Source organism: Phalacrocorax aristotelis, chromosome 2, assembly GCF_949628215.1.
Source record: "Phalacrocorax aristotelis chromosome 2, bGulAri2.1, whole genome shotgun sequence".
NCBI classification, from domain to species: domain Eukaryota; kingdom Metazoa; phylum Chordata; class Aves; order Suliformes; family Phalacrocoracidae; genus Phalacrocorax; species Phalacrocorax aristotelis.
Window position 1 is genome coordinate 53285369 of NC_134277.1, and position 14267 is coordinate 53299635.

General features: G+C 45.8%; 1 protein-coding gene across 4 annotated transcripts in view; it reads right to left on the reverse strand.

The window, feature by feature from the left end:
* Positions 1 to 12214: 12214 nt before the first annotated feature.
* Positions 12215 to 14267, reverse strand: part of SEPTIN7 (septin 7) — a 79505-nt gene continuing 77452 nt past the window's right edge. For all 4 annotated transcript variants that reach the window (XM_075083590.1, XM_075083588.1, XM_075083589.1 and 1 more), the window contains 2 exons: positions 13762 to 13901; positions 12215 to 13235 (listed from right to left, as the gene is read on the reverse strand). In XM_075083590.1, the coding sequence (XP_074939691.1) occupies positions 13196 to 13235; positions 13762 to 13901 (180 nt within the window). In that variant the 3' untranslated portion in view covers positions 12215 to 13195. The remainder of the gene's footprint in view (positions 13236 to 13761; positions 13902 to 14267) is intronic.

Consider the following 14267-nt stretch of genomic DNA (forward strand, 5'->3'; position numbering starts at 1 on the left):
TCTGGAAGAGGCAAGTGGGCACATCTGGGTGCTGCTACACCTTCCAGTGACAATCCATGACCAGATTTGGCCAAGCCTTTGATGAAAATCACACCGAGCGTTTTCATCCATCGGCTTTTCTGGACCTGAAAAACATGTTCTGAAGTAACCTTCTCTTGTGACACCAAAAAGGAGGGAATTGAAACAGAAGTGTCCAGGTTGGGCCTGGGGATCTTTCCTGTGGACTTGGGAGCCACTGCTCTGCCCAGGACACTTGTTACAGTAGGTGGGACACGTGGCAGCAATACCCTGCCTTAGTACAGAAGGAAAAAATACCTTCAGCTGACTCCCCGCACAGGCAGAAGAGACATCATTGAGAGTGGGACTGGGCCAAGGCAATAGGTCAGTCCTATCCTTCTGAGAAAATTAAATAAATTACAGTCAGGTAGGAGCCAAGAACAACCAGAGCCTTTAGCTTTTCACTGAACAGGTGATTTTCCATGTGACAGAGACTTAATTTCCCTGCATCGGTTCAATCAGTGTCACAGGAGACATCTGAAGGTCTGGAACAATCTGAAAGTCACTGGCACTTCTGCTCCTTCAGTGTCGGTGACATTTCCTCTGAGCCTCCCACACCACCCCATCCCTGGAGGTGCTCGGAGCTTGAGCTGATCCTGGATGCAATCTGGGCAGAGAAGGCAGGCAGTGCTTTTACACAGCTTATTCATCAACTGCTTGCCATCTGTAAGTAGCCCAAGTCTGAAGGTCCGCCTGCACACCTACTCCTTGGTGGATGCCACATAACTCATCAACTTTCTTGGGAGGCATCAAATTAAATCCAAGGTGCATGAAATCTCCTGGGGTTTCAATGAGCCCAGACTCTTCTTTGACGAAGTGGTAGTCATCTGAGGAAAAGGATGCAAGCTCCAGACTCTCCTTCGGACAAAGCCAAATGCCAGCAAGGCCCGTGGTAGGAAGGATGGTGCTTGGTGTGTGGGTAACAACATATTTTACTGGAGAGCAAAGACCTTTTCAGCCTTCAGGATGTATTCATAAGGATATCTCTATTTTTAAGACATCAGTGAGAGATACTTGAAGCACTCAGCTTGAACCATCAGGGAGTTAATATCCCTGACTGAAATTCCTCCTCTGGGAAAGCAACCCTCAATGAAAACCCAGCATGCCATCCCTCCACAGTGTGCTGCAAATCGGCTTAGCATGCTGAACACCAAGCTGTGCGCCCGTCCTCCTGTGCTCAGCTGGGGCCAGAGCACAGCTGACACCACAGGCGGGATGCTGCCGGCTGCAAATTTGGGCATCACTGCCCCGTGCAGACACAACCAGCACAGCGGTGCCTGGGGACAAGGTGCTCTGCAGGGGCCCGAAGCTGCGGTGGATGCTCCTGCCTCTGGCAGCTGCTGCTCCAGGATGTTGGGAGATGTGGCTGGGGTGGCAGGCGCCAGCCCCCAGATCCTGAATTAGGCCAGTGGAGTTGTAACATCTGGCAATGTAGCTGCCTTTCTGCAGGGATTAGGCACAAGCGCCTCTCAGACGCTGTGACGTAAATACCCCGAGATGCGGCTTGTGGATGCTGGCGGGTCTGAACATCTGTGCTCTCCCTCTGCCCAAGGGGCTCGGGGGCTGCTCCAGGGGCCCGGCGAGGAAGGCGCCTGCGGTCACGCGTCCCGCACTCCTCTCCTGGCTGTGGCTCCAGCCTCCCCAGGGGACATTGCCCTCCCCAGGGGTGGCTGCTGTGTCAGGCACCTGCAAGGCATTGCTGCGGCGTGGGAGGAATTACAGCAGCGAACGGGAGCAAACCTCCCCCAGGAAATGGGGAGAAACTGCCAGTAATGAGGCAATTATCTGAAAAGGCTGAGAGCTACCCCAGGAGCTCAGGAAACCTGTCTCAGTCATGGGACAAGGCCATGGCCAGAGGGGACACCAGCTGCCGAGGCACATTCCCATTCATTGTGCAAAACCAGGGCCAGTTTTTTATATCCCATATATCAGTACAGAGTATCTCTACATCAGCTCATGTAAATAAAGACATAAGAACAACTTGCTGTTTTGGAGACATTGGTCTTGATTAGCACTTTAAGCAGCGTTAAAAATCCTTGTTTCTGAGTTGCAGGATACCTTTACATGGCAACTACATTTTCTGTGTGGTTTTCATTTCTTTTAAGTGCACACAAGTGCAGCTGCAACACTGTCTCGTGGTTCCTTCTTGGCATTTTGTGGTGCATTCACCAGTCTGGGGCACTCCACGTGGCTGTGGATTTCAGACCAGTTTAGCTCAGGATTTTGTCTTTTCCACTGCCACTGGAGCTGCCTGAGGCGCACAGAATAATTCAGGTGGGAAGGGACCGCGGCAGGGGCTCTGGTCCGACCTCCTGCTCAAAGCTCAGAGCAGAGTGCTCAGGGCTGTATTCAGACAGGCTGCAAAACGTCCAGGTACGCAGCCTGCAGAGCCTCCTGGGCACCTGCACAGCCACCCTGGGACCTCCCCTGCGCTTGCTGCAGTTCACTGACATCCATCAGGTACTGGGGGGCATGCAGTATCCACACATGGTCCAACGAGCATTCAGTAGAGGGAGAGAATTCTTTCCCTTGACCGAATGGCTGTGCTCCCGTCCATAGGAGTGAGATGCTGCTGGTCTCCATTGCTGCCAGGGCATGCTGGGGGCTCACGCTCAGCTCCTGTCCCACCACCCCAGGCCTTTCCCGCAGAGCTGCTCCCCAGCCAGTCCCTCCCCAGTATCACTGTCAGGGGTTAATCCTTCCCAGGTGCAGCACTTGGCACTTGGCACTTGTCCTCGCTGAATTGCATAAGGATCCTTTCAGCAGTTTTCTGAAGCCAGGTGTGCCATTTGCCTTCCTCCTGTCACTGGGACCTCCCCTGAGCTCCAGGACCTTTCAAAGGTGATGGACAGCAGTTTTTCTAAAAGATAGCGGCCAGCCCTCTCCGCGCCCATGGGTGCACGTGCAGCCTGGCTGCTCAGGCGGACGTGCATGGACGTTCTCTGACTCAAGCCCAGACTCGATCCAACTCCTCCAGACTCCCATCAAATGGGACCACCATGTCCACCAGGACTATGGATTACAAATTCTGGTGCAGGAAGAGCACATGGAAGAGGAACTGAAATCATCGCGTAGGAAGGAGCAGGTGTTAAGCTGACACCTTTTCTAGTCATGGAAAATTGAATTTCTAAGTAAATGGGACTGTTTGTTTGCATGCTTCCTCCATGCAACCACATTTCCATAGCTTCACATGGATGGGGATTGTCCTTGTAGGTGGAAAGACCGGAAGACACACAAACCTGGTATTTAGGAAAAACAATGTTGATGGAAAGAGCAGGTTTTAAAAGGAAGAGCTGAAGGCTAATGAAAAACTGATCAAAGAGTAATATGAATCACATGCCAGAATGACACCATGACAAGAGCAGAAGATGAAATAGAAGGTGGAAGCATGCCTATTGCCAACACCCGTAACGAACCCCACTACTTATAATCACTTCATGATTTAATAAACTGGCCTCCTCACCCGTACCAAATGAAATCCCCCAGGCTTTCAGGCATCTACTGTTGACCATCTGTCTTTACAGACAGAAATATTTTAGTATCTTTTAAATCAGTGTCACGTGTGTCTCTCTTCCACAATTTCCAGGAATTTCTGGGCTAGCATTTACTGTCTGCACAGCTAAAGAGATGATCTTTTGTTGTACCAAAATCTTGTGATCTGACTTAATTTTCTGGCTGCTTCTTTCTCCATAATACGCTCCCTTTTTTTGTTAGCTCCTCTATGTTTAAAATTATGGGACCTTACCACTGGCCCTCAACATTACCCATCAATGACCCAAACAGGATGACTTTATAGAATATATTTTTTACAGAATATTTTTCTCTATTTTTTTAGAGCTCAACCTCACTATGTAGATTTTGCACCATTCTACGCAGCAGCTCATCTTCTTCACTATAAGCAGCTACTCACAGATTTGAAATCTGGAAGTGCCAGACAGAATTGCACTACAGTCAGAAGAGGATTTGGTTGGGGGGGGTTGGCATTTTTTTTTTTTACTTGCTTTTTTGTTTAAAATCACTGCATTTTTGGACATCACCAGCTACCTTATGCTTCGTACCCATGACCATTTTGCTTTTGCTAGCCAGAGGCATGGAAGAGCTGGACAGTAGAGACTGAGTATGCCTCAAAAGAACAACAGATGTAAGGTGAAGTCAACACAGAAGAATTTAATTTGATTTATTAGAAACCATACCATTAAACCATTCTGTCTGGACCCTGGGCCCTTTGCCTGTATCCTCCTAGGCCAGGAGGCTTCTTCAGGCAGCTCCGGTTTAAAAATTAGCTTTAGCCTTACCCCATTTGGGATTAGTCCCAAACATCGTTCTCCATCCCACCAGTCTGAGGTTGGGCGATGGAGAAGCATACAGAAGCAAACAGTGAAGTGGCTCAGCGAATTTACAGCAGCTCTTCCAGATGCTGAGATTAAAAGACGCCTGAGTTATTAGCTGTGGACTAGCTACGAGTCTGTGGTCCCAAGGGTGGCAGTAAAGCCGGAGAGCCACAGCTGGTGGAGCTGACGTATCTGAGGTCTAACTGCTGCGACGTCAATGGGGTGCCAGGGTATTTCAAGGTGAAGTGTTTTACATAAGACCCACTAAGGCCCACACAAGACTTCAGGAGGATGCTGAGATTTAGTGGTGGGAGCCAGAAAGAACAGCAGCAGCAACATCCTTTAAATCAGAAACTCGATGCACCATTAAAGGCAACACGAGCAAGGCACGCAGAGCCATCCTTTTAAAATGCAGTGAGGATGAATACCCGGCTTGCAATCTGACGCAACCCAAATGCACGGGACTAAGCTCCGCTACGCCCCATCTCAGCATCGGGACACTTCTCTACAGGCCAGAGACAATCTCCGATGGGGCAGCTGAGCAGTCTCTGTGCCCAACGGCTGGAGAAAGCACAGAGATCTGAAGCGCCTGAGGCACAGCCATGAACAGGAGTGCATGACGGCTGAACCCTGCTCGCCCAGGATGGCAATTACCAAGTGGTTTTGCCTCATTGTCCCCTTGCTCACCAGAGCAACAAAAACCTCAGTACCAGGAGTTTTTGCAGGCACAGTGGGAAGTGGAGATAAGGCGAATGGCAGGCGGGGACGGTGGGGGGTCGAGGAAAAGGGCAGGACAGCGTCGGGGCAGGGCATGAGGCCGTGGTGTGTCTGGGGTGGGGGCAGCCCCATAGGGTCTTTTCCCAAAGTCACTGTAGGAGCAGGAGAAGGAGAGACCAGGGCTGGGGGAGCAGAGCACGGCTGTGGGGAAGGCAGGCAGGAGACTGGGGAAACACAGGCAGGAAGAAGAGAAGGAAGGTCCTGGGCATGAGCTGTCACTAAGCTGCCCTGCAGGGAAATGCTGGGAATGGGAAAGTGATGTTTTTCTAAATTGCCCCTTTGAGAAGCCCTTAAAACGCACACCCGTGTACATCCTTGTATTCAGGGAAAGCTTTTTTCTGCATCTTTCCCAAACCTACTAAAGCCACCATGTAAGGAAAGCATTTGTCAGTACACGTGGAGGCATTCCTGCAACTCCCTCACACACCACCGACCCACTTCAGGGTGTGCTCATTGAAAGATATTGGGGAAAAAAACCCACCCTTTCTAAACAGGAACCGTAGCTCTAAATTCAAGGTACTTTCCTACTGTGCGTCTTTATTGGAGGCACCAGCAAGGTGCTCCTGAGAAAGGCAGAGATTGCAAACAGAGCCTGAAGTTTCTCCTGCTCCCAGAGAAAGAAAGATAAAGCCTTCGTGAACCCATTAGTTGAATTTCATAAGGCAGAGGATGTTGCCACCTGCTGCTTAAATATGGGTAGACATTGGTTTTCCTGACATTTGGGTAACTTCTGGGTTTTAAACTGTTTTGCAGCCCAATACGCAGGGTGGAGGGGGGAGCACTGGGAAGGAACACTGCATGTTCCAGGGACTAATGGCTGGTTTTTTGTGCTTGTAACTCAGCTGTCAGCGACTCCTCTTCCACCGTACTGCTGGCGAAAACAATGGACCACAAAACACTCCCTTCTCTTCAGTTTCTTCACTGTAAACAGATTTGCAAATCAGGTGGGCTGCAACAGTGTTTCTTCATTGTCAACAGGTCTGCAAATCAGGTGGGCTGCCACGGCAAGGAAACGTCACCTGCAAAGCCTTGAGAGGAGCCCAGGTAGGTACTCAGTTGCCACTTCTTCCCTGGTGCCTCTTAAGTACAAGCTACAAATTTTGGGGGATAATGAGGACCATGGGTGGCCAAACCTCGGGCACCCAAAAGCTATATTCAAGAGAGAAGTGGCTTTTCAAATTCTTTTTAAAGAACTGTAACAACCACATAACCTTATACACACTAGGAACTGGCATTGCACTGCTGCCCCTATTTGCAATTCAAAGAATTGGGTTGTAGTACTGAGGATTAGAGCGTACACTCTTTGTAAAGGATTAAATAAAAAGGCCCCTGTTTCTGTGAGACAGTGGCTTGCCAGTCAGAGAGAAACAAAGTAAAAGCAGCCAGGGTTGCTCTGCAGGCAGAGCTGATGAAGCAGCAACATTGGACTGCTGTTCCCCCTGGTGAAATGCCTCTGGGGAAAAAATCTCTTAATTACAACCATCTGGAAGAGAGTCTCAGCTGCAGATGCAGTCGTGATGCTGGGGAGGGGCAGCAGGGCAGAGCTGGGGACAGGGCTGAGCGGCCAGGCCAGCGCTGCGGCTGGGCAGGGACAGCTCATGGCGACTATGCTGCATCCATCCGTGGGGCCAGGGGAGAAACCCCACTGGAGTTTGGCACGCAGTCCTGGGGGGAACAGAGATGCAAAACCTTGGGAATCACGCTGACTCAGTCTGAACCTGCTTTCACTGGATAGGATGAATTTATGCTGCTACTTACTACTTGGTTAGTTTTCTGGGAGTTTAGTCAGCTCCATGCGGGGTCTAAAACCACCCAAGCAGCAGCAGAGAGGGAAGGCGAGGAGCTCAGGCCATACCAGACGGCAGGACACTCAGCCACGGAAGCTGGCCAAACCTGTTTCATATATTTTGCCAAGACTAACGCCCCTGCCTTCATCCCCTGCAGCAAAGATATTTTACCTTCTGTAGGGACACCAGATTTTCTGTTTTCTGGGTGGAAAACAAGAAAACTACAATTTAGGTGATTTTCCCAAGTTCTTAGAGACCTTTATTGGCCAAGTGAAAGCCTGAAGGCTGTCAGCATGATTCTGAGACTTGGCATGTACAAAGTAAAGCCGCCTTCTTCGCAAGGAACCAGTAGTGTGCTGGTATATTCATACTGCTCCAGTTAATCTTTGCTAAAGCCCACAGACCAGGGCTGCTTTTGCTGGGAAGAAGGCGGCAGAATCAAATTGTTTCTGAATTTTAATAACATTTCCTCAGGCATACGTGAAGTTCAAATCAGCAAAGATTTCATAAATTCACCATCACACTTGCCTTGTAAGAACCATATGGATGAGTCAAGTCTGGGGAGAAGTGATTCAGCAGCTCCCAAAGGAGAGGAGCCAGTTATTTTCAAAGTATCTAAATGAGAAGCTCTTGAGATCAGAAAAAGGGTTCCTCTTGCCCCTCAGTGATCTTGATAAACTATAAAAATCTACCTTGGTCATTGCAACATGGCTGCTTTTTGCATTTTATTTCATTGGCTTCCATGAATATCATTGCTAGCAGACTAGCGATGGTGGGAATCAGAGAAGCCAGAGGAATAATATTCTCAGGAAAGCAAACCTGCAAGTTTTACCTTGACTTATGTGGTCTAGCTGTTCCAGGGCAAGCTGAAAGATGATCACTTTCATTAAAAAGTTGCTCTGGCTGCACAAAGCAAGCGTCTTGGCTGCCCCAGAGACCTCTCTGGATGACAGCGCAGAGGTGATACATTACAGAAAGAGAACCAGAGCTGTGTTCCCAATCATGAGGGGGACAGACAAAGATTTCTTCTTATTTTCCTATGTCGGTCAGCAGTTTCTTCTCATGCTACTGCTTGTGAATCTATTCCCCCGGTCATCACTTTTAAAAACTCGTGAGAAGAAAAACAGGATACAGGGACTATTTGCACCTGCAGCCTCCGCAGCAGCACTGCCTGGCATCCCAGTCCACCTGCAGGTCCCACAGTGCAGCTGCTGGGCCCCCAACCCATAGTTGTAGATGCCCTCCTGCATCTCCTGCTCACATAGGGATGCCCCAGGCAGCTGTAGATATCTGATGAACGGATCAAATCTCCGATCTCACAGCTATATATCCTGGCAACCACAGGCAGGGAAAGACCTTCTGCTTACTGAGCTTCCTCACTGCTGCCTGTAGGCAAAGATGACCGGTAACCTGTATCAGCAGACCAGGATGGTAGGAATAGTGCTTTGTTCCAGAACCGGTGGTTGGTTAGATCCGGGTGCGGTGGGAATCCCATTTGCAACATCTGAAAGAGACCTCTGCTATTTTTACCAGGATATAGTAGTGCACATTTCTAAAGATGAACGTTTGTGACGAGTTGGAAGCGAAGCCTCCAAGAGCAACAGCTGAGCAGCTCCTGGGAGAAGCAACCATGTGGCAACAGGAAGGCAGGGGTGGGCAAAACCACACCCCAGTGCAACGCTTCAGAAGTGCTCTGTTCCTGAAGCGGTTGGTAGGAGCAGCTCATTTCAGGAACAGCAACACAGCAGGTCCTGGTGTCAGGGGCAGGCTATCATGATGGCTGGCCACCAAACCCACCAGCCACCTGGCAGAGCGAGGTACTCAACAGAAGGTAGACCAAAGCAGGCATGAGTTGTGGAGAAGGGTGTAATTGCTTTTGCTGAGCCTTAAATAGCGTAAGGTCAGGAGGTGGAGAATTGTAAACTGCATTAAGACAGGCTTGTAAACATTAAGATTAAGCTGACAGGAAACCCAAGAACTGTGTGCAAAAGCAACCTCAGCAGCTAGCCCCCAGGGAAAAGCACATCCTTACCCTGGGCACCTAACACAGCCTGTCCTGGCTACCCAAAGACAACCTAAGCTTGACACTATTGCACTAACTCAGAAGATGAACCCTTCATATACCGGTTTGCTCCACAGGTTCACCTACACTTTCTCCTTATTTCCAAAGCATGAACTGGTAAGCCTGCCCAATTCTTGACCTCCATATTGATTTGTTTGTATTGAAGCAATTAAAAGCATTAATGTTTTAAGCCACTTAGAGTTAAATCAGATTGAGGGGTTTCTTGAATCAATGAAGACAAAACCAACACTCTGCTCTTCTCAAACAGTTAAGAATCTATTCTTCATGCTTATTCTGGAACTGTTTGAGCAGATCCACAGGGCCACAGAAATGATCCAAGGGCTGGAGCACCTCTCCTACGAGGACAGGCTGAGAAAGTTGGGGTTGTTGAGCCTGGAGAAGGCTGTGGGCAGACCTGATTGCAACCTTCCAGTACTTAAAGGGGGACAACAGAAAGGATGGGGCAATCTCTTTAGCAAGGCCTGTTGTGACAGGACAAGGGGTGAGGGTTTTAAAGTAAAGGAGGTTGATTTAGACTGGATATAAGTAAGAAATTTTTTACAGGTTTCCCAGAGAGGTTGTGGAGGCCCCAACCCTAGAGACATTCAAGGTCAGGTTGGACGGGGCTCTGGGCAACCTGATCTAGTTGAAGATGTCCCTGCTCACTGCAGGGGGGTTGGACTAAATGACCTCTGAAGGTCCCTTCCAACTCAAATCATTCTATGAATCTGGGAATTATGAAATGGAAATGCAGATTGCCTCGCTCCCTGTGGTGCCAAACTGAGGAATGGTTTTGGTATTGCTTGAGCAGCCTAACCACAAGGAGTACTTGTGATACAAAGTCACCTGAACTCAAACAGTCCAACATGTGGCCTTTTGAGGAGTCAGAAAGGGCATCAGCTGGGCACCGACTACCGAATGGGAAAACTGCAGAGAAAACTGAAAGAACCACAACGATGCTCCATCAGAACTCCATACTTTGTATTTCATGCCAGAAGCAGGAATATTAGCATCCAGATACTTAAGATGCTGAACCTGAATCATGGCCAGCCAGATAAGCAACCCAATACGGGAATGTGTTTCACATCAGAAAAAAGCCCCAAGTTTGCAGCTTTATTCACTTCTTCATATATAAAAATATACATGCATTTTCATAGCTGTGTCTATATAAATCTACCCACACCCCCATATAAAGGCATGGACTAGCGCAGTTGCATGTTCAACATGGCTGTTTGCAGTGCCATGCATGACAGGACCAGGATTATTTTCCCTTCCTCACTACCTCTTTAACAGAACACAGTCTAAGCTGAACTGAGACCTTCATTCTACAACAGAGTAGCAAAATTTCCAGCCTCACAACTGCCTGAAGATTGACTGTATTATCCTAACTACCACCGTTACAGAAACATGCAGCAGATGTATGGAACTACACTTTAACACCTCTTATTTTGTGCCTCAGTCAAACAGGTCATGTTTCACAGCATACCATGAGGGAAACAAGAGACAAGTCTAGTACTGTCCAGTGACACCTGTTTGCAACAGGTTTCTGACCAACTAGCGCACACACCACAAAACCTCTGCTGCATGTACTTTGAGTGGCAACACAAATACAGGTAAATTTAAGTGCCATTTATTCGCAAGTAAAATGAGTTTTGACTTTACAGAAATAACACATTTAAACGATAATTTATTCAGTGGAAGAAAAAAAGTCCTGGGCTGTATCATAGTACCTCTTTAGCTTATAGACCTTTCATTGGCTACACAGCTACTATACTGCAAACTGCACAGGTTCATGCCTCTTACTCTTTTTTTTTTTTTCCAAATAAAAAAAACCACAACTGGAGACTGCAGAAAGTCTGAAAACTAATTCTAATTTTTGGCAAACTCATATTCTTTTGGTGCAGCCCAAACTTACCATAAAACCCAAAGCATTTAAGAAACAGGAAGTGACAAAGCCTTCCCAAAAGGGCAATGCTCCATTTCAGAAGAGACTTCAAACAGTTGATTTCTAAATTTTAATTCAAATACAAATGCTATGTTATAGAATGTCTATGTGACCTCATACAAAAGATCTAACAAAAGCTTCTACTAGTTTCTGATTATCCCGAGTGTGTGTGTGGCAGGATAGAGAATAGGAGTGGGGAGAACGACAACAAGCACAACTAAAACAGGTTTCCTGATAAATGTAATCCCTATTTCAGAGCAAATGGGAATGCTAAAGCACTAGCATATCCACAGACAACGCATCCTGAGTTTTGATGCAATTCAGAACCTGCAGCTTCTGACCTACATAACTTCAGCCTGTTCTTTACATTATTCAATTTATTGAACTGAAACCTGAGGGAGCGGGGGCAGACACAGCCAATGTACGTTCTCCATGATGTATTAAAAGATGAGATTTTGCAATTCTGTTTACCTCAAAGGAAAAGCTATGTCCATTTACTGATAATCTGTGTTGTCTCTGAAAAGAAACAGGCAGAATATTTGAAATGAGTTATAAGTAGGCCTTTATATAGGCTACCGAAAACATCATCTTTTAATCGGGAACCTCTGAGTAAGTGATATTTCTGGTAAGCATAACACATGTAAAACAAAAGTGAACAGAAATAGAGTGATAGCAGGGGTAATAACAAGGAACATCTACAAAAACTGAGCTGTTTTTCATTGTTTCACAGGCAAAGCGACATCAGAAGTCCACATTTTTTTAACAACTTACAGGATTATTTTAAATATCAAGTTCCTGGCTACTACATTTATTAAAACTGACCATCAACTAAAAGCAAAACCAAACCAAAAAATCCCACCCTTGCCAACGAGCCTAACAGAAGTACCCGAAGGGGCTGCAAACGTGTTGTTACAGGACGACCTCACCAGATGCACAGAAAAGCTTGCAGAAGGTGCAAGAGAGCGCGGAAGGCGCCCGGAAGCACAGCAAGCGGGACGCAGCGCAGCGGTGCGAACGCTTGGTGCCCTCTTCTGGGCAAGACTGACCCTTGTTTTGCCAATTCCGAGCACAGCCACCGGAACCGGGTTTTTCTAACAATCCACAACGCAAAGGCATTTTCTGTACCTTATACTAACCCTTGGGCAAATCAAAGCGGAGGTCAATCCAGCCTGGATGGAGAGCAGAAGGCTCAAAGGTTTCCCAAAGAAGTTCTTGGCTGTTTCAACTCCTTTAAAGTTTCTGACACAGCAGGGTGTTACATCACAACATTGTTTATTATGTGACTTTTTACAATACAAACAAAAATACAGAAATGCAGTATATGAATACAGCTAAATATGAAATGGTGATGTTTTTCTTGAGGCCATATTCCCATTTCTAGTAAAACAAAGAAAGACTGCACACAGGTAGAAACAGGTTGGTAGTTAACTCCACAATTTTGCCTAGAAATGACCTATAAATGCATTTTCCAGCTACTTACCATAAAATGTAAAAAGGGAGTCAAAGGAAAGTTTTACTCACTGGTTCCTACCATATGAAAGAAGCTATATTCTATTTAGGAGGGCCAATATATGGAAAAATATCTAAATTAAATGTTATTACAAAAAATGAAGCAGTAATGAGATCCTTCTGGCTAAAGAAGTTACTAAATGAGAATAGCATATATTTAAAGAACCCAAAACATAAAGGGGTTGTTATAAAAAGCTTAGGTGCACTGTAAGCCTACAACTTTTGTTTTTCCATGTGTACTTTTAAACAATGGAAGTGTCAAAAATAGGGTCAACCGTGTTAGACTAAATTACATTATTGTATGTTACGCTGCACTGAATGGAATTCTTGTATTATAATAATAGAGAAGCATCGTTTGCATCTTATTATGGCAATTTATCCTCACTAAAAACAGTCTAGAGTCCTTGCATTTTTTTAGTATCCTGTAAACCGTCAAACCACCAGAACATGATTGTACAACAGTAAAATGTTTTCTTCTGCATTAAAATGACATCTGTTTAAAAAAAAGAAAAAAGGTACTCAGAGCTGTTATTTTTCCAAGTACACAACACCCTAGACAATTCAAGGCATCTCATTCTCCATCAAAATTAACAAAAATTTGTCATGCTGTTAAATCCATTACTATGGATACAACTGGTGCAAAATTGGTCAAACGGATCCAACAAACACTGATGTCCAGGCTGGCATATTGGCAACTAATACATAACTGGTGGTCAAAATGATGCATTTAAAATATCTTCCCTTTCTTCTTATTCTTTTCCAAGGTTCTAAAACGATACAAAAAAAAAGTTTGTTAAATAATGCATATTTGCTCTAATCTTTTTTTTAAAAAAAGCTTTAATGCACATCTTTTTAAATATGCATTTTATAAAGCTTTACTGGTTGCAATACAATGTATGAAAGTTATGTACCAGTGCTTATGCTACATGGAGTCAAGCAATGTATTTATCACTAGATTTCCCCCTCCAAGGACTCAGAAAATCAAACACTTGCATTCTCAAAGCTTTAACTCTTCACTCCTCAGACAACTGATGCCACTGAACTTTCACATACAGAGAGAATTTTTCTAGATAGATCTAGTTAGGTATGGATATAGTGTTTTCTGCAGATTAAAATCTGCTTTAGAAGCTAATCATCTTCCCCAAATTTCTGATATGCTCATTTATAACTAAGAGCAGTTCAGATTTTTCTTGGCTTTTAAGTGACACTTCTGTAGTGCTCAACTACCACTGACTGTTACCGCCACAGAAATTGCCTTTTAGCAGAAAACTACAGAACAGGACTCCAATTTACCTGGAAGAATTCTGTTGTTCCAAAATACGTTGTTGAGCTTCCCAGTTCGCTTTCTCATCCTCAAACTGGCGACGCTTTTCCTCTAATTCTTTGTGTTGTGCCTCCAAATTCTTTTTCATTTGCTCATGGCGTCGCTGCAGCTATAGAAAAAGTTACGAACAGTTGTGAAAACAGTTACGAAAAGTGCAGAAAACGCAGCAACTTTCAGAGCTGTAGTAACAAACATCAGCAACTATACTAATGCAAGAAAACAGAGGATTATATTTTCTCCTCAGAAAAAGTAACTCAGAACAAACCCGCTAAAGTTATAGGTATTAGCGATAACAGAAACAAAAAGGGTATTAATCCCATAGTCTCATTTTACAGTTAACAGAAAACATGCCCAAGTTACAAACAGGAGTTGTAAGCTGCTGCATGTGGCGAACAAAAGGAAGTTCCAAAACGTTGTGATATTTGATGCAAATGTTAAGAAGCACGTTCCAGGGCATTTGGGTATCAGTAATGCT